The sequence below is a fragment of the Bos indicus x Bos taurus genome, chromosome 5, assembly GCF_003369695.1.
Source record: "Bos indicus x Bos taurus breed Angus x Brahman F1 hybrid chromosome 5, Bos_hybrid_MaternalHap_v2.0, whole genome shotgun sequence".
Classification (NCBI taxonomy): domain Eukaryota; kingdom Metazoa; phylum Chordata; class Mammalia; order Artiodactyla; family Bovidae; genus Bos; species Bos indicus x Bos taurus.
This window is the reverse complement of record NC_040080.1, coordinates 46203416-46224583: the sequence shown is the minus strand read 5'-3', so window position 1 is coordinate 46224583 and position 21168 is coordinate 46203416. Positions and strand designations below refer to the sequence as shown.

Sequence of the window (21168 nt, the reverse complement as noted above, 5' to 3'; positions counted from 1 at the left end):
GATGTGGGAGAATGTTTATTAAATATGAGTTTAAGTTCTCTTAGTAAAAAATCAGGTTTTATTTAAGGGCTGCCCTGTGGCTCAGATGGTAAAGCGTCTGCCCGCAAGGCGGGAGACCCGGGTTCGATCCCTGGGTCGGGAAGATCCCCTGGAGAAGGAAATGGCAACCCACTCCAGTATTCTTGCCCGAAAAACTCCATGGACTGTCTGCTGAGGAGCTTGGTAGCTGACAGTCCATGGAGTCTCAAAGAGCTGGACACAATTGAGCGACTTTCACTAAGGTGGCTCAGTGGTGAAGAATCTGCTTGCCAATGCAGGAGATGCTGGAGATGTGGGTTCCATCCCTGAGTTGGGGAAGAGCGCCTGGAGGAGGAAATGGCAACCCATTTCAGTACTCTTGCCAGGAAAATTCCACAGACAGAGGAGCCTGGAGGGCTATAGTCTGTGGGGGTCGCACAACTGAGAGACTGAACACACACACACAGTAAAAAGCCATAATAAAAAAAAAAAGCATCAGAGGTGTGATTCAGTTCAGAAGCCCTGGTCAGAGTCCTAATTCTGCCTTTTATAAGTGATCTTGGAAAATCAGTGATCTTGGAAAAGTCTTTGACCTCTGAATATAAATGTCATAATCTTCCTACTTCCCTACTTTGTATTATTAAATATTCAAATAAAGTAATCTTTGTGAATGTTTGATGAGTTCATGATATTTGTCTCATAACAGTAACAACTTTCTATTTTTTTAGTATTCTAATAAATAAGATCCTATATTAAGTTTTTTATTTTATAATTTATGCTATATTTATGTTATAATCTCTAATAGATTACCTGAAGGGCAAAGAGATTAATTCCAAAGTTAAGCTTCCTATTTTTAAAATAAATGCATTAAAAAAATCAAAATTAAAAATCACAAATCACACAGAATACAGTAAGTTTTTTCTGTCTCAATGAGGATTATTTGGCAAAATATATAACCAGGCTTTAAAAACAATGTACATATAACAGTGTTGGTTGGCACACTGCCAATATAACATCATAAAGTGTTAGTCACTCAGACATGTGCAACTCTGCAACCCTATGCTCCCATCCAAATTAGTAACCATTTTAACAGTTCGGAAAACACAGAAACTACCGAACAACCTGAAGAGCCTGGCACAGTCAGAGCTATTTACTGAGCCCCTACAATACGCCAGGCACTACTCTGGGCGTGTTACGGACACTTGAATACTTTTAGTATATGTGTAAAGAAATACGTTCAAAAGAATAGGATCTTTTAACATCAGGAAGAACAACATTAAGAGAAAAGGGATGGATCAGTTCTGGACTTGTTCTTATTTAACATTTGTAGAAATGATCTAGAAGATAGAACATATTACATTCTCTGAATCTGTGACTGAAAAGTCAATCTGGAGATAAAATGCAGACAAAAAACTGTAAAGACAAAGTGAAAGTGAAAGCTGCTCAGTCGTGTCCGACTCTTTGTGAACCCGTGGACTTTACAGACCATGGAATTCTCCAGGCCAGAGTACTGGAGTGGGTTATCCCTTCTTCAGTGGATCTTCCGGATCTAGGAATCGAACTGGGGTCTCCTGCATTGCAGGCGGATTCTTTACCAACTGAGCTATTAGGGAAAGACAAAGTGAGGAAGCAGAAAAGAGTTCACTGGAAGCAAGGGCAATGCAGTGTGCTTTGGGGAAAATCTAAATCATATTCATGAGATAATTATGCTTTCAGTTCTAATATAAGAAATAAACTGAGAATCACTGTATACCATTCTCTGAATCCGCTGGCCCATGACAGTGCTAGGGGCCAAAAACCCGGGGCACCGAGAAGACAGAGTCCCTCATTCCACATCACACAGACACACACACACACACGCTACTCTTATGAAAACCATAGCTGTCTTGAAGTGTGCAAACCTTCATACATATGGAAAGACAACACGCCCCAAGAGATTTTTTTTTTAATAAAAATGAGGGATTCCCACATGCAAAAAGCCTAGGATATAGGTTTCCTTAGGTCTGGTATTCATGATTCTTTTCCACACTTAGGACCAGTATTTTATGTTGCAGATAATCAACTTGAAAATATTAAAATAATTTTCATAAATTCACTGATTCTAGTGAGCAATGCACAAACTCAAGGCTATTCTGATGCACGTCCCTGACTTTAAAGGCTGTAGTTATAGAGGACAACCTGCTCCCTCGTGCCCAAGAGAGAGAAGAGCAACTGAACAGCCTGGATCTGACCCAGCAAAATGCCTGAAGTCCCCTGGTGGCTGAGTGTGCCCAGTGGTGTACCAAGGAGAAACTCATTTCAGGGCATTTTCTGGGCAGGAGGGAAGGGTTTGGGGAGGAAGGCAGGCAAACAGACAATCAATGTCAGCTAAGGGAGGAGACCATGTCCACCCTCAAGGGTCAACCCTCAGCTTCCAGCACAGGGCCTAATATATGGCAAGTACTCAATAAATATCTGGTAAATAAACAAATGAACTTCTCCTAGTCGTTTCAATGTCTTCATTGTTTCCTGGGGGCTTCATGTAATCCCCGGAACTCTAGCTTCCTTTCCCCCATAACACTCAGTGGAAATTGATCTTATCAAAGTCACCAAAGAAAGACCTCAGACGGCCTAATTCAATGGACAGGTTATATCTTCTTCTTTGGCATCTGGCACTCCCTCCTTTTGGAAACTTTTATTCTCAGCTTCAAATGACACCAGTCTTTCCTGATTCTCCTCTTTCCCTGTTCACTCGCTTCCCCATCTTACTCTTCTTCCTCTGTTATTGTTGTTGTTTAGTCACTAAGTAGTGTCTGACTCTGGGACGCGGTGGACTGCAGCATGACAGGTTTCCCCGTCCTTCACTATCTCCCGGAGTTTGCTTCACTATCTCCCGGAGTTTGCTCATCATAATCATGTCCATTGAATCAGAGATGCCGTCTAACCATCTCATTCTTTGTTGCCACCTTCTCCTCTTGTTCTCAATCTTTCCCAGTATCATCAAGGGCTTTTCCAATGAGTCAGCTCTTCAAATTAGGTGGCCAAAGTATTGGAGCTTTAGCGTAAGTCCTTCCAATGAATATTCACGGTTGATTTCTTTTAGGATTGACTGGTTTGATCTCCTTGCTGTCCAAGGGATTCTCAAGAGTCTTTTCCAGAACCACAATTTGAAAGCATTAATTCGGTGCTCAGCCTTCTTTATGGTCCAACTCTCACATCCGTACATGACTACTGGAAAAACCATAGCTTTAATTGCCAACCTTCAACGTTGGTATTGTTTGACATGCCATCTTCAGACCTCTTTAACTACACACTGGAGAAGGCAATGGCACCCCACTCCAGTACTCTTCCTTGGAAAATCCCATGGACAGAGGAGCCTGTTAGGCTGCAATCCATGGGGTCGCTAAGAGTTGGACACGACTGAGCGACTTCACTTTCACTTTTCACTTTCATGCACTGGAGAAGGAAATGGCAGCTCACTCCAGTGTTCTTGCCTGGAGAATCCCAGGGACGGGGGAGCCTGGTGGGCTGCCGTCTATGGGGTCGCACAGAGTCAGAAACGACTGAAGTGACTTAGCATAGCATAACTACATACCACAGGTCCTTAACCAAGGTACTGACTATATAGTTCCTCACACAGGTAGCCCAGTGGAAATTTGTTTTCTTATGTGCAATTCTGTGCAGAGAGGATTTACGGTATTCATCAGATTTTCAAAAAGGTACACAACTCAAAAAAGTTAGGCAATGGTCCTTAATTCCCAAGGCCTTCTGTTGACCAACATGCTTGCTCTGGGTGGTGTAACCACTCCACTGCTTCAACTACTACCCACTGACCTTGGTGACCCCCCACATTGCTATGTTCATTCCAGACATCTCTCCTGAACTCCAGACCAAATTTCAAATGCAGAACAATGGTTACTATCGTTTAGATATTCAACATATTTCTCTATTTTAAAAGTCCAAATTAAATTCTCAAAATGGAATCAATAATTCATTTAGCAAACATCTGAGTGTCTATCATGTGCCAGGCACTGGGGGTGCACAGTAATTGACAAAGGAGATAAACATTCCTGTGTGTGTGAAGCCTGGATTCTAGGGCTCACTCTGCCATGTCTTACTTGGTGAAATGTGGTTAAACTTGTGAACCGGTAAGAGGTATCATTTCTTGAAAACTTACTCTGTGGTGGCTTCTTATCAGGACACTACATATATTCTTAGCTCACTTCATCCTCAGGACAAGACGTTTTAATCTCCTTTGCAGAAAGGAGGGAACTAAGACGAGGTGAAGCTAAGTATCTCACCCAAAGTCACCCAAGCTGGCAAGCCGAAGTGCCCAGATTTAAACCCAAATCTGATGGAAAGTCTGGAGACCTTCCAGAACTCCTCCTTCTCACCTGATACCACACCAAACCAAATGCAAGTCCTTTTGATTTCTCTGAAATCTGCCCTTTCTTTTCAGCCTGGCACCACAAATTCGGCTCTGACCTTATTATTTTGCATTCAGCCTCCTACTAGCTCTCTGCCTTTGGTCTAACCCTCTTCCTGTGCAGGCCTCTCACCACTGCCAGGGCTTGAAATCTCATCATGCCACTTCCCTGGTTAAAATCCTCAATTACTGCCCACAGCCTAACAAGCGGGACAGTCCTAACAGTTAAGGAGGCACCTAACACACACAGAGTGGCTTCAGGTCACTGTCCAGAGCCCCTGCTTTCCCTCTCCCCACTCGGCGCCTTCCTCTGCTCCTACCATACTTCACCGTGTGGGGTTAGTTCCTCTACAACTCCTCTGTTCTTTTCTGTTTCTCATTTCAGGCATCCCATGCTCCAAAAAGCCTTTGCTGCCCTAACCTGCACCCACACATGAGTTCAGGACCCCTTAGCCCTGTGCCTTGGCACCTGAGCCACAGTTCATATTGTTCCTGTATAACTTTGAACAGACTGTGAGCAATCTGAGGGTAAGAACTGCGTTTCACAATCTTAACTCAGTTCCTAACCCAGCACCTAAATATTTAGTGGATAATGTTTCATGAAATCAAACTGTGTAATGCTTTGATTTCTACCTCTTGCCTGGTATATCCATAGAGGGTACCTAAGAACAAAAAGCATCTCTGTGGTTATCAATATACTATAAAAGCAATCTTTTCTTCCCAAAGAGTACTTGGAAATATTTTTAAATTTATAAATTTACTTTAGCATTTTAGAAATCTGAAGGGGAAAGGAAGATGTACAAGATGAGAGAATGGGAGAAAGGTCTTATTTTCGACTTTATTAGAATAGTTTAGATTGTAGACAAAACAGCAATTACTGATTAAAAAAAAAAAACAACTCACAACTTCAGGTACCTTGCTCCTCACAATTTTGCACAGACAGGACGCAACCTCCCACCTCCCACCCACTCAGCAGCAATGCTCTAAAACCAGGTCCAAGAGCCCCTGACCAGAAGGCATACTTTCCCAGGCTGCCGCTAACACCCCGGTGAAAGGCAACATTAAAGGGACGGCATTTCCTGTGACAGTAAAGACTTGCTAGTATAAAAGCTCTTCACTGCACAGCCCCCTCACCCATAATCCTAAGTGTAAATAACCATTTACACCTAACAGATATAAATACCTTTGCAGAAGCATCTCTGAGACAATACTACTTTAATATCACTTGCCCCAGCATTCCCTTTAATATAAATGATGCCAAATTACAGATAATTATATTATATCCTAGCTCATTTTCTCTGGCTTAGGCACTGTTCAGTTATATATAACTCATTCTAGAACAAAAGGTGAGAGCAAAATTTGACATTAACTGCTTTGGACCTTAAATGCTTATAAAAACCAAATAATCCTCAATTTATTTCCTGTCTCCCCAAAATCAAACCTTTAGAACAAGATCACAAGTACTACACACTAAGAAATAAGTGAGGCCAGAGAAACTAGAATATATAACTTCATAAACTATTAACTTAGAGTTGCATAACATGTTCTTTAAATCTCTTTAAATTATCCCAAACTCTAAACTGAGTCATATATACAATTGAAATTATGTGTACATTCTCTGTATTCTCTGAGAGATTAAGGAAATGGTTCTTAGACAAATACTAAAAGGGATGGGACATAAACATATTTATTAATAACCAGATTAGCAAGAAAATACATGATTAATCTGTGAAAACTGAACTGTACTGTTTTTCCAATAATAAAATATGCCATGTCTCTATTACTAAATTACTGGAGATTCTGCTGGTTTTCTCCACCACTAAATCCTTGTGCCTGGCATAGTATCTGGCACATAGTATGTACTCAACTACTTCAAAATGAGAAATTAAAGTGTATGTATATATCCCTCTCCATCAAGGTCATCTGCCCACAAGGAAGTGGTCAGTCTTTGGTCTAGCTCACTCTACAGCACTCTATACAGCCCCCAGCATTCTCTTAACATTCTCTAATGTATTTATTAAACAGGTCACTTCTGTCTCTCCATCTTCCAGATGCCTAATATCCTCAAGCTGTACTTTAACTCTCAAACCATGATACACAGCTGCATCCCCCAAATGTAAGACTCTGCTTCTTCTCCCTCCAACTGCTCTATTCACCTCAAAATGACAACCACTGCCAATACAGGTGATTGGCAGGTTAAGGACAGTGGCCTCAGGAAAAACTGATAAAAGATGAGCCCCTAACTTGCAACCAGTTATCACATAATATGAATTTACCGTCTTAGTCATTTATACGGTTCTGTGGTATTAAATACAGTGGGGCTCTGCAGAACACAAGTTTGAACTATTATAAGTTCACCTACATGGGGATTTTTTTTTTTTTTTTACTGAATATGTGCACAATCAGTGGTCGGTTGAATCTAAAGAGGCAGAACCACAGATACGGTAATTCTTTTATTTTTTAGGAACCATCAAACAGTTTTCCACAGTAGCTGTACATTCTTATAAACAAATGCACAAGGGTTCCAATCTTACCACATCCTTGCCAACACTTGTTACTTTCTGTTTTTCTTCCTTTTTTTTGTTTTTACAGTAGCCATCCTAACAAGTTATATTTTAACCATTCAGTCAGAGGCGGTAAATGTACAATCCAAAAGACTAATTTCAAAAACAGTTTCTCAAATAGATTTCCCTCTGATTTGGCCACACTGTGAGGTTTGAGGGATCTTAGTTTCTGGATCAGGGATTGAACCCAAACTCTTGGCACTGAAAGTGTGGAGTCCTAGCCACTGGACTGCCAGGCATGCATGTGTAGTTCAGTCACATCCAACTTTTGGCGACCCTATGGAACTGTTGCCAGCCAGGCTGCTCTGTCCAGGGGATTTTCCCAGCAAGAATATTGGAGTTGGTTGCCATTTCCTCCTCCAGGGGATCTTCCCGACCCAGGAATTGAACCTGCATCTCCTACACTGTAGGCAGATTCTTTACCATTGAGCCACTGCAGAAGCCCCTGGACCGCCAGGGAATTCCCTCAAATAGATTTTTTATGGGTAGGGAGACCATACTTACTATCCTTTAAATCATGTCTAGCAACCCTCTACACCTACTTACTCTGCCTGTATTTTAACCTGATTTGGCCCAGATTTGGTTCTGCAAAAATTATAACTAATAAAATAACTAATTTAAATTGCACACTCTTAAGACAGGCATGATTTTATGAACCACAGGAGCAATAAAAAGTCAAGTATCTAAAATACTTCATTGCCCTATGCTGAGAATTCACTTTGTTTCATTATCTTCACATTAGCAATTCTAGAAATTTAATCTAAAAAAATGCGCAAAACTTTTAATTTTTTAAAAATACTGTTCAATCACCACCTCAATAATGTCCAATTGCATCAAGCATTGGCACAGAACCACAAGCAGCAGGCAACAAAGAGCTTTGATTTAACTAAGCACAAGAATGTAACAGAAGCTAAAAAGCAAATTTTATAACTATAGTGGAGATAAGAGTTTGGAGAGTAAACAGCCATCATAAATGCACCAACATTTATAAATGTACTGGAAGAACCTGTTACCCTAACAGAATTAAAACTATAAGACAGTTTGGGATCCTTCAACATAAAGTTCATTTTTCAATCACACTAACTTCCCCAATGTGGTGGAGAGTGTACTCTTAAATTTTAGTATCCCATTACCTGCATTTCTAAGCTATCTTAATTTCAGATAGAATGACCTAATAAATGGAGCAAAGTTGGGAAAGTGCAGTTTTAAATCCTGAGCGCCACATTTATCAGTACTAAATCTTAATGACTGAAAAGATTTGGGGTGGCAAGTTCATTTTATCATAAATGAATATAATTTTAGCGTAAAGACTATCAAATATGTCATAATTTCTAAACAACAACCCTTTAATCCACTCTACCACTTTTAGTTTTGGGGGGAATGGCCAATTTTCTACATTGAAAAATTTATTTACAAATTACATTTATTTTTCTCATAAATCTTAAACACCTCAATCTTCTTTGGGAACATTTTTGCCTTTTCAGTTTTTTTTTTACATTACTTATATTTATTACAAGTCTCTTATTTTACTAGCTGGGTCTCAGAAATTTACTGTTCACAGATGTTTTGTCTTCAAAAGCACATCAATATTTACTTGTAAGAAGTTTTGCTTTTAATCTAGTCTCACAACACTTTTTACACTGACCAATCAATTGTGTTATGCCAGAAGAAAAATAGCTCACACATAAATGAGATACATGAATACTTTAAAACCTCATTATGGAAAATACTTGCTCAATCTGAATAACTCAAAATTATAGAAGATTATATAGTTAAAACAAAACATATGGTATAGACCAGTGCACTAGAATATAGTTAAAGAAACATAACCATATCCCCTCCCACATGACATCCATACTGGTAGCTCACAACTTGAACGAGAGCTGTGAGTTTACATTGGAGCACTTATCCAATAGGTCCAATTAAAAAGAGCTTGGTTTAGCCTTCAGGCCCAGCCTATCTAATAAGATAAACTGGGGTTTGTCACTTCCTTTAACCCTAGGCATTTCTGTCGAAACCACAACTTAGGAGCTAATTACTAGAGAAATGGCTGTCTGAAAGAAAAAATTAAGTGCCATGAAAACAAACCAAACCAAACTGAGAAACCAAATAGTATTGATAATTCAGAATTAATTGTATCGACCATTTTTGTTTTCCTAGTCTAGATTTTCAGCACAATCAATATTTCAAAGAATCATGACATATGAAAAATAACCTAGTTAAATCTTTATTTTATATACAAGTGAAGTCAAGAAAAATGAAGTTATTTGAATATGAATATGGACGTTTAATACTATAGCTTGAATCAGAATCCATAATCCTTAACTTCAACTTCATTCACTATATTGCTACTAACTTAAAGGCAAATAGTTATTCAAGAGTATGGCTGATAAAGGCCTAAATTTTTATGATTCTGGATTTCAACAAGTAAATAACTAAAACGGCAATAATATCACAGAATAAAATGCTCAGTGTGGAGAGAGCGCCCTCTACTGTATATTACCTCTCTGACAACTACGGCAACAGTTGGAAACTGCCATCTGTGCCTCTAGTCTACTCAAAATGAGCCTGAAGTTACTATAATATATACTGTGGCTTAGTTATGTTACAACTATAATGCCAAGCCCAGTATTTAAAACATACATACATACACGTGGGTTGGGTAACCCCCTTCCCCCTGCCACACACACACACAAGAATCTCTGAAGCTTCAGAACTTCTAGGACTGAAAGCAACCACCCCCCTGCCCAGCCGTCAATACTATAAATATCAAACTTCTTGTTACAGCAAATTAGCAAATAGCTTTGGGAAATCTATGCTCTGAATGGTACCAGGTCAGAAGACAGGAAGCTTATAAGCATTTCATCCCACCATAAAATTCTCACATCAATCAAGTACTATCTAGAAAACAAGTTATAACCCTCAGCTTACCTGGACAACAGGATATTGATAATCCATACAATATACACCATACATAGCAAAGGGGGAAAAGATCTTCAGATAAAGACAGTACAGAAAGTATTTAAGCTTCTGCCTTGTTTGATGTGGGTGTCCTGTCCAAAGGAACCTGGAAACACCAAAAAATCCTTGGCTGACTTCCAGCCTACGCAGATAAGTATGTTGACTCAGATCTGACGAGGAAAGAGCTTGGCTCAGCCCAGGCTTCCACCCCAGTAAGACTCAACACTACACAAAAGAAATGTTCAAGGAAAAGTAGACAGTTCCAACGGAGTTACTAGCTATAGACTGAAAACTACACTAGAGGTTTGCTGTTACTGTTGGTTTTAAACTGACAACTTCTCCAGAAACTCAAGAGGTAGAGAATGACAGCCAAGGAAGGGATCGTAGGCTCCTTAAAGTGGCACAAAAAACGGTAGGAAGCACAAGGTATCCAGGATCCAAAGTGATATATATATATTCCAGGCTTTAAGTACGTCAGAGGGAACACTCCCAATCCAGGAGGTGGAAAAGCAAATGGGACTCGTATTATTTCCCTACTTCTTCTTGGGCGGGGACTGCGCACATGCGCATGCACACACACACACACACACACACACACACACACACACACACCCCCTTCTCACTGTCTCCAGCACAGACAGGTGTTAGGATTAACAGTATAAAAGCCTTCTGCTGTGGAAAGAAATGGGAAAGAAATGAAGTCACACTGCTACAGGCAGTGAAAGGAGCTCTTTCATGACATTGTATGTTTTTGTATCATTTAACATCTCCTCTGCTGGGCTCCAGCAGAAGCTCGGACAGCTGGCAGGATCAGCACAAGAAAAGAGGAAGGTGGCCCCGACTCTGAGGCAACATGAGTCCACTGGAGACCTTCAGATATGCCAGAGACTCTCTCAGCTGTTCCAGTCAAACATGGAAGGATTAAGTGCGGTTGCCTGCAGAAAGGTGGGGGTGGAAAGGTCTTTTCAGAAAAGCCAGTTGCTTTTCCCCTTTTAGGAAGCTGCTATACTCACCCTACCATTATATACAAACACACATGTGCACACATATTTCTATAACAGATATTAAAAGCAGTAACAAACACAGACAGGTGTTAGGTCAGTCTGACAATATAGGGCAGGTTAAAGAGTTGGCTTTCAGAGCCTAAAACGGCCCTTGTAAAACCAGGGAACTGCTAAGCAGTTCTTAGAAAACTGAACATAGAGTGAGCAGAAAGTAAAGATAAATGCTCAGTAAGAGAGGCACGTTTATAACTATCATTGCTAACAAATCCCCTAGTTTGGGCAAACATTCAAAAGTTCAAAATGATAAATAATTCTAAATTAGTTTTGGGGGCTCTGATCTCCCTAATCTTGGAGAGAGAGTAATATTGTAACATGTTTTAGTAAGATTAACCCATGAGGATTATCTGCAACTGTGAAGCATTTGTAAGAGTCTAAGTCTTACCAAGTCCACTCCACCCCCAGTGCAGTTTTTCTCCTTTTATGGTCACTGCAATTTATTTTAGTATTGTTCAGGAGAAACTGCTTTTTAAAAGTCAAAATGGCCTTAGTATGTTTAAGACAGATCTTAATATCTTAATATCTTAAGATATTAAGATATCTGTCTTAATTTTTGTAAATTAAGCATTTACAATAATTCGGTTCTTAGAGATCAGGTGGACCACTGCAACGTACTAGATTATCTTTGCATTGCTGGTACTGATTCTATGTGTATTACACATAAGGGACAATAATAAACCAATCCAGTATAATTTAAAAATTTACTGATCTATTATACACAAGGTATTGTGCTAAGCAATGGAGAAATGAACAGGCACCATTTTGTTGTTGAGAAATTTGCAACTTGTGGGAGAATAGACGAGTACACACGTAAAACCAAAAGGCAAAACAATGCTACAGCTCCAAAATTAAACATCGTGAGCAATTTCTCACTCAGGGAATGATATTTTTTAAATGCTGCTCTTAATGAACACTTTCACAGTGTCACTTTCTTACCACTAAAACTATGAGACCCTGCTTTATCAATTCTTAACAGAGATTGTCTGAGCCTGGCCTGTAACATACATTCTACTTATCCCAAGAGTCCCTTGGACTGCAGGGGATCAAACCAGTCAATCTTAAAGGAAATCAACCTTGAATTATTCATTGGAAAGACTGACGCTGTAGTTGAAGCTCCAATACTTTGGCCACCTGATCCAAAGAGCTGACTCACTGGAAAAGACCCTGATGCTGGGAAAGATTGAAGGCGGGAGGAGAAGGGGACAACAGAGGATGAGATGGTTGGACGGCATCATTGACTCCATGGATATGAGTTTGAGCAAACTCTGGGAGACAATGAAGGACAGGGAAGCCTGGTGTGTTGCAGTCCACGGGGCTGCAAAGAGTCGGACACAACTTAGCAACTGAACAACAACAAAGAAATAACAAAAGGGATGTTTCTATAATAAAACCTTTTACCAAATCTTCCCTGGGGTCTTCCCTGGTGATCCAGTAGCTAAGACTCCATCCTCCAATGCAGGGGGCCTGGGTTTGATCCCTGATCGGGGAACTAGATTCTACGTGCCACAACGAATTCGCACGCGGCACCTAAAGATAGACGATCCCAAGTACTGCAACTGAAGAACGAAGATTTCATGTGCTGCACCTAAGACTCGGTGCAGCCAAATAAATAAATATATAAAATGTTGTTTAAATAAATAAATATTACAACTAAAAACTAAAATTTCCCTTCTAATCAAATCAAATAATCCTCCAATCCTTCTTCTTCCTGTCCATTCTGCCATCCCACCTCCAGCAGTACAGTGGTACTGGCCACACAAACACTTGTAAACTAGCATCTTAATCACTATTACACTATTACACCTTCTTGATATGACTGATACCAAGATTCCCTTGATATAAAGACTGGAAAATGATGATACTCATAAACCATAAGAGGGTATTGTTAACCATGAACTACAATTGACAAACTTAACTTTCATGAGTTAATAACACAGTTCAGTATCTGATGAATTAATCACAGAAGATGCATTTTTCCCAAACTGTACTATATTTAAGATGACAGACTGTAACTCAAACTCTGGAACAACTAACCTAATTTCAACCTGAAAGTGTCCCCAGATATGTTATTGAGGGCCTTATCAATCTCTGTAGCTTTAAGTTCTTCTTGTGGATAAATCTATACGGACATGGTGAAAAGATATGGCTGATACATTTTTAAGTGAGAAAAATTATATTGCTGAATAGTGGTTAAAGTATAATTCTGTAGTTCCATATTTGTAAATGTATATATATATATATATATATCTGTGTGTTTGTGAATAAATTACATATGTAATTTATAAGCTTTATGTGTCTCACATATAAGTTATATGCTATATATTTATATACACATATAATTTATTGGTTAACATGCACACCAATATATGCCATACATAGTTCATATTTATATACACACATACCATAGGCATAGGACAAAACCAAAACCTCTAGGGAGTGGGATAGTGGTTTTCATTTATTACCTTAAAATAAACTTTGAATTTGTTTAAATACATTTAAATGAGCATTTAATGTTCTATAATTCATCTTTTTTTAAGTTTAAGGGAATCAAAGCAGATTTTATTTTGAGTACAAGTACTTTAAAAACTGGGCTTCCCTGGTAACTTAGCTGAGAAAAATCTACCTGGCAATGTAGGAGATACAGGTTCAATTCCTGGGTTGAGAAGATGCCCTGAAGAAAGGAATGGCAACCCACTCCACTATTCCTGCCTGAAAAATCCTATGGACAGAACAGCCTAGCAGGCTACAGTCCATGGGACCACAAAGAGTTGGACATGACTTAACGACTAAACAACAACTTTAAAAATTAGTAATATTCTCTATGTTATCACATTTGTTTTACCTAACATGACGATATAAATATAAACTCTCATTTAATACTGGAGGATTTAGATGATAAACAATCAGTACCCAGGTATAGTTTAAATAATGAGCCGTTTGGAAAAATGTCAACATATTTCAATATGTGAATCATAACTCCTTGTACTTCTGCTTGCCCTTTTACTTACCTCTTTCTATAGATTTTTTGAAATTATAATTTAAGGCCAATAATTTAGTCAAACAAAAATTCTAAAAATTCCTTACAGAAAGAAAGGTGAATCTTTCACCAGAAGAAAGCATATTACAAAAGATCAAATTACAAATGTTAGGGTTAAGAGTCAAGCTTCTCTCTTTTCCTGACATACAGTCTTTCTGTAGACTAACAGAGCCTTAGTTACTAATAGAGATTTGTCACGTGGGTCAGAAGTTGAACATCGTTTCAATATTTTTCTCCCATTTTCAAAGATTTAAAAGATAAACAAAAAATGTGAACATTTTCAGTTTAAATTAGTACTAAGTGTGTCCCTCCCTCAGAGGAAACAGTCTAGGTATTTCCTTTAGATTTAAATACTATCATATTTATTAAAAATAAAATTCCCCGAATAAAAAGACTATTCTCCACAATAAGCTCAGTTATTTGCTGACAATCCCAAATTACACCAATAGAAAATATGCAATGCAACATCATGAATGCTTTCTAGTGTTAAAGTTTTTGTGTACTCATCAATTAGAAACATGAATATAGAAAATGGTCTCCATATACTTCTATATATTTCATTGGCAGAGACATGTAGTCTATAAATTTCAACACTTGGGACACCTAGAACGTGTCTGTTAAATAGAATGTAACGATATAGAGAGAACAAGACCTAGTGAGGGAGTGCGCTATCTAGAAATGATCTCGAGATTCAGGAAATTTAAATTTAACTAAAGATAAAGGAGATAATTTGCAGTCCCATGCCAGAGGGAATAGCTGGTAACTGTAGTGTAAACTGTACTATCTACAACCCTAGGGATCTCAAGACTTACTCAATTCTGGATAACCAGAAAATATCTGAGATTCTTCGTACTTCTACTCTCTCATTCTTGTTTTCTTCTCTCCTTTTCTTTCCCTTCTGCCTATGTCATAAACCTACAGCATAGGTGTTCAAAGATGTGTTCAGTGTTCAGAGATAACTAGCTAGGCCTCTGGGTAGAATGCTTTGGCAAAGACTGTAAAGACCTCTGCCCTAAGGTATAACTGATTTTAGTAGCAAGCTAAGAAGGTTCCACAGATTGCTGTGTAGTGGAATAACACATAAATTCAAAAAGAGATAAAGCTTGAGATATACAGATGAGGGTGGAGGGGATAGGACAAAGAAAGATACATATGTAGGTAAAATAATATAGTTAGATATATGTAAGACGTACATAGGGATCAGTGTGGCCAGTCTATTGGACTGTGAGTAAACAGTGGCAAGCAAGAGGAGTAGGTCAGGGTCACTGTAGAGGGCTTAGGCCATCAAGCTGTGTATTTCAGACCTTTAGACTGTCTGAGAGAGAAAGAACACTACAAAACTAACTTTTTGTGAAATGGCCTTTGGTGGCTGCAGGAAGAATGGAAAGGGGAACACAGGTGGAGAGGTCAATTAGGTGAACAGCAGTAGACAGATTTATTAATGTAAAACCCACATGTTACCACAAGGAATAAAGAAGGAACAGATGTAGGAGACATTACAGGAATTGGAGACTATTCACACATAGTTGGATGGCATCACCAACTCAATGGACATGAGTCTGAGCAAACTCCAGGAGATGGTGAAAGACAGGGAAGCCTGGCATGCTAAGTCTATGGGGACACAAAGAGTCAGACACAACTGAGCAGCTGAACAACAACAAAACACGTAGGGTCTAAAAGAGCAGGTAATTAAATATAACACCAAGGTTCTAAGTCTAGTTGGCCAAATAGGGATAACATTGCTAAAACAGGGAAGTCAGAAGCATGAACTGGTTTGAAGTTGTGAAAGGACATCCAATAGAAAATGTCCAACTGGAGAATCACCACTGACAGGAGTCTGGTGGGCAGAGGAGTCCATGGGGTCGCAAAGAGTCTGACACGACTTAGTGACTAAGCACAGCACAGCACAAGTGCTCAGAATTATAGGTGGCAGCCCCAGAGAGAGGTCAGGGTTAGAAACGAAGATCCAAGAGGAGTATGGAAGGAACAGTTAAGGTCATAATGATTTAGTCCACAGCATGTCCTGAACATGAAACATAAGCTTCAAAAAGGGAGGGGGGGAAGGGGAGGGAAGGAGGGACAGAGGAAAAGAAGAGGGAAAAAGACAACAGTTGATACAAGGCAAAGGTCTGAAAATAGAATCTTAAGGAATACACACTTCTAGAAGGCAGAAATAGCAACAAAGGATTAAAAGATTAAGCAGGATTCTGTACTATTCACAAAAGCCAGGACACAGAGGACATGTGTTACTTTTCTTCTATCCTGTGTCTCTTACAGTTGGGAAAGCATTTAATAAATTGATACCAGATAAGAGTATTTAACAGTGTCAAGCAGATATAGAAAGGTTAAAGAGAATGTAGAAAAGGTGATTGAATTTAGCAAATAGGAGACCAAGAGAAGTTTTGAGAGAGCTATTTCAGTAATATCAGTAAAAAGATGGCAGCAAAATTGATAAATACATGGTCAGAATGAAAAACAGATATGATGCCTACTTTAACAAAACTTTCTACCTTGGGCTGCTTCTTTGTCTTCCAAGTGGCAAGTTAATGCCAAAATTATCGATACATTCAACTCTCCACTGTTGTCTCCATCAAGGCAGACTTTTATCTTGTTTTGTTTGATTACATTGTTTCTTTACTCAATATTCACATCTGAAAGCGACTCCTTCAAGGCCTACCTTAAATGCTATCTGCCCCATGAAGCTCCTCCTGATTACTTCGAGCTAGAAATCATTTTTCTTTTGTCTGACCTTCAAGATGCTTTATCTGTAGCCGACTTAACAGCACTTAGCACTTTCTATAGATTTTAAGACATACTTTATTAACTGGATGATTTCTTTAAGAATGGGACCTGTCTATTCATCTTGGTATTTCTCTCAAAGGATGAAGCCAGTACCTTTTACACAGATATGACCATCAGTATGTGAAAAGGGAGGGTCTGCATTTTATTACTTGAGAATACAAACCAGAGGTAAATGAATTAAACACCAGGCACAGACCATCTCTTATCTGTTCAGTCAACCTTCATTCATTCAAGCAAGATGTCCCCAGCAGTGAAGTCCTAGGAATACAGAAAGCTCTCAAAGAGCTGACAGTAGGGGTGAGAAAGTAGAAAATAATAGGTACCAAAGTACCACGTGATTAATGCCATCCCTATCAGAACAAGTCTTGGGAGAAAAATTAAGCGTAACTGCTGCTGCAGTCCCCACTGCCACCATCCAATTTCCCAGGGTGGGGGCACCCAGGAAGAGCTCACAAGCAGTTAACGCTGGAAAGGAATTGTGGAAAGCTAGTAAGAGTCTTCCAGATGGATTGGAGTCAATGGTGGGGAGCTTGGAGGCAGTAGGACAGCATTCCAAATGCACAAACCAGCATAGCATAAGCAAAGTCATACGTAAGGTGCTTACACAAAGGCAGGCAGGTAAACATATGCAGAGAGTCAAATGCCTATTCAAAAATATTCATATGAGTTGCACTGGTTCGTAGGTCCTGTAAGAATCATTGAATCTTCTATACCAATGGAAATGCTTTGAATTATATCTGCCAGAGAAGAGCAAATCAAAATGAAGTACAGAAACACTCCTTTGTGTGACACATGGTACAGAAGGAAGGACGGGTAACACCAGGGTGTGCCATGCTATGGCTGAAATACATTCTTCTATGGATACCTGGAGTGACAGACATGGCATACAGCCTGTGAGGCCAGGAATTAGTATCGCTTTTACAAGTGTCTTTCAACTGCTCTTTCATTCTAAGGCAGTATTATTAAGAGGTAAAATGTATCCATAAACCATGGGACAACAGACATTCACTTTAAATCCATAAAGACAAATAGTACATAAAAGATAAGGGTAAAAAGATACTACCTTTGAGACAGAAAATAATTGTAAATATTCTCATACTTTAGGGAAATAAGTCTACAAATGAGTCTACATAATTATCTTATACAATAGAGACTTTTACTCTCCACAGAAACTTTTGTCTCAACTGATAATATCTCTGTGGTAGATTACAAAAATGGTCACATTTCACAGCCCCCCATTTAAGAGACGGAATTTTCCCTCCAGCCCTGGAGTTTGGTCTCAGCTTTGTTACTCGACTGGCCATTGGGACATAAGCAAACATGACACAAGCAGAGAGCTGACAGGTGCTTGTCCCAGGGGCTGCCCTCTCCTCCTCTCTAGAACCCTGAGCTGACCACGGGAAGAACTATGAAGAATGAGAAACCAAGTAGAAGAGGGCTGAGCTGTTCCAGTTGAGCCTCCCAACCAACTAGCTCACCAACTGCCAGACATGAAAATGAGGTCATCCTAGACCACCTGCGCCCAGCCACCCAGGCGAGAAGAGTCACCCAAATTCCTGACCCACTCATTGTGAGCAAACAAATGACCAATGTGGTTTTAAGCTATTAAGTTTGGGGGAGGTCTGTTATGCCACAAAACCTAACAGACACAATCTCACTGCATAACATTAAAAGGGATATCTCAATATTGGCACTAATATGACATCATCTTAATTACTGTCACTTGAAATCAGGCTGTGTTAGTCCTCCAACCTTGGTTTTTTTCCCCAAAGTTGTTTTGGCTCTTCTAGGTCCTTGGCATTTCCATATGAATTTTAGAATCAGCTTACTAACTGTTGGAAGAATCTGGCTTGGATTCTGATTGGCATTACACTGAATCTAAAGATCAGTCTGGGGAGAATTATTATCTTAAGAATATCAGGTCTTCTAGGCCATGAACACAGTATGTTTCTCTACTTCATTCTACTATTCAAAAATAGGTTTTACAATATTATGATTATCTTTTTTTTTTCTTAATATGTGTGCTAAAAGCAAATGCTATGTCTGAGGTACAGCACATCTTATTACCACTTTCCTGAAGTCTGCTAAATCCCATAATACTCACATTCCTATAAGACAGTGTGGTATTGGTGTCAAGATAGAAAAATAGATCAATGGAACAGAAGAACCAAAAATAGACCCACAGGTGCAAAGGCAACTCAGTGGAGAAAGAACAGTCTTTTCAGCAAGTGGTACCAGAACAACTGGATATCCACATGAGATAAAAATGAACCTAGATCCATACTTTATGCCATATACAAAATTTAACTCAAAATGAACCACAGACCTGAAATGTAAAACACAAAACTACAGAGCTTCAAATAGAAAACTTCTGTGACCTTTGATTAGGCAAAGATTTCTAAGATGTGATGCCAAAAGCACAATTCACAAAAGAGCAAGTTAATAAATTGCATTTCATTAAAAACTTCTGCTTTTCAAAAGACACTGCTAGGACAATAAAAAGATAAGTCATAACTGAGAGAAAATATTTGCAAAGCATGTATGATAAATGACATCCAGAATATATAAAAACTCACCAAGCTCAACCATAAGAAAACTTGCAACCCAGTTTTTTTAATGGGCAAAAGATTTGGATACCTGACCAAAGACAAGACAGGGAAGCTAAATACACTTTTGGAAAGGTGCTCAATATCACCACCTATTAGGAAATTAAACCACAACAATACTACTACCCTCCTATTACACTAAAATTAAAAAAAGACTGACAATACCAAGTGTTGACAAGGCTATGGAGGAACAGAAAGTCTCAAATACTGCTGGCAGGAATGTCAAATGGTACAACCAATGTGGAAATAGTTTAAAAATTTCTCAAAAAGCTAATTATACCCCATCATATGATCCGTGCATTCCACTTCTAAGTATTTACTCAAGAAATATGAAAACATATATCCACATAAAGATTTGGAAATGAGTACTCCGAATGGTTTTATGTGTCATAGTGTAAAACTGAAATGAATGCAAATGTCCATGAACAGATAAATGATGAACAAACTGTGGTATATCCACATGGACTATTACTTGGCAATAAAAATAAAGGAACCATTGGTATATAAAATAACATGGATGAATTTTGAAATAACTATACTGGGTGAAAGATGCTAGGCAAAAAAGAGTATTTATTGTATTATCTAATTTTTATAAAATACTAAAAAAGGAAAACTAAGCCGCAGTGTCAGAGAGCAGATTAGAGGTTGCTTGGAAATTGCTTGGAAAAGGGTGGGGATAAGAAAGATTACCAAGGGGCAAAAGGAATCTTTTGGAGATGATTAATATATTTATTGTCTTGGTTGTGGTGATGATTTCATAGGCATATACGTATGTCAAAACTTAAAATAAGCTTTACACATTTGCAGCTTATTGCATATTAATTATACTTCAGTAGAGCTGTTTAAAAATTAAAATAAATGAACTGCTGCCTTATTTACTGCAATGAATTTGCAGAGGGCTAGTTATTTTCATTTGGGGGAGACATGTAGACTGGTAAGGGGCTGAAGGGGAAGTATGCCCTAAAATATTACAGAAAAAGTCTTATCAAAAGGAAGATCATGAGTATGGTGGTAAATGAGGTATAAGATACAAGCAGAAGCCAAGGGCAGGTTTTCCTGAAAATCCCCCTGGATTAGTCTAGGTTGGGCCCCTGCTACATGCCCCCGTAGCACTTGTAGATGTCCTTTCCAACTTGTCAGACATATAATTTCTGCCTTTCCCGCTCCAGGAGAGCAGGCACTATAGAATCTATCTTATTCCTTAAATTATCCCTAATGCCCAGGAGAGGGTGAACTGGGTTACATAAGCAACACACTGAGTAGTCAGGAGTCCAGGGTTCTGAAGCCAAACCCCTGGGATTCAAATTGTAGTTCATCACTTCTAGCTGTGTAACTGGCCCAGAAGGTAAAGAATTCACCTTCAGTGTGGGAGACCCGGGTTATATCCCTGGGTCACGAAGATCCCCTGGAGAAGGGAATGGCAACCCATTCCAGTATTCTTGCCTAGAGAATCCCATGGACAGAGAAGCCTGGGGGGCTATCGTCCACGGTGTTGCAAAAGAAGGACATGACTGATGACTAACACTTACACTTTTAGCTGCGTAACTTTGGAAAAATTATTTAACATCTCTGCCTCAGGTCCTTCATGTGGAAAAAGAAAATAAGAAAAATTCCTACTTCAGAGGATGGATGCAATTATTACATCAGGTAACGTATGAATGCACCTAGCATATAGCAAATAGTTAAGTGTTATTGTGGTTGTCATTGTCATCGT

The 21168-nt window shown here is 39.0% G+C and overlaps 1 protein-coding gene across 24 annotated transcripts in view; it reads right to left on the bottom strand.

The window, feature by feature from the left end:
- The window catches only part of RBFOX2 (RNA binding fox-1 homolog 2), a 293235-nt gene that overhangs the window by 100113 nt on the left and 171954 nt on the right, over positions 1-21168 (bottom strand). The window contains exon 1 of one of the 24 annotated variants that reach the window (XM_027541827.1): positions 9919-10399. The exons of the other annotated variants lie outside the window; for them this stretch is intronic. Coding sequence (XP_027397628.1) covers positions 9919-9963 — 45 coding nt within the window. The 5' untranslated portion in view covers positions 9964-10399. Of the gene's footprint in view, positions 1-9918; positions 10400-21168 lie in introns of those variants that run through there. 24 annotated transcript variants of the gene reach the window in all.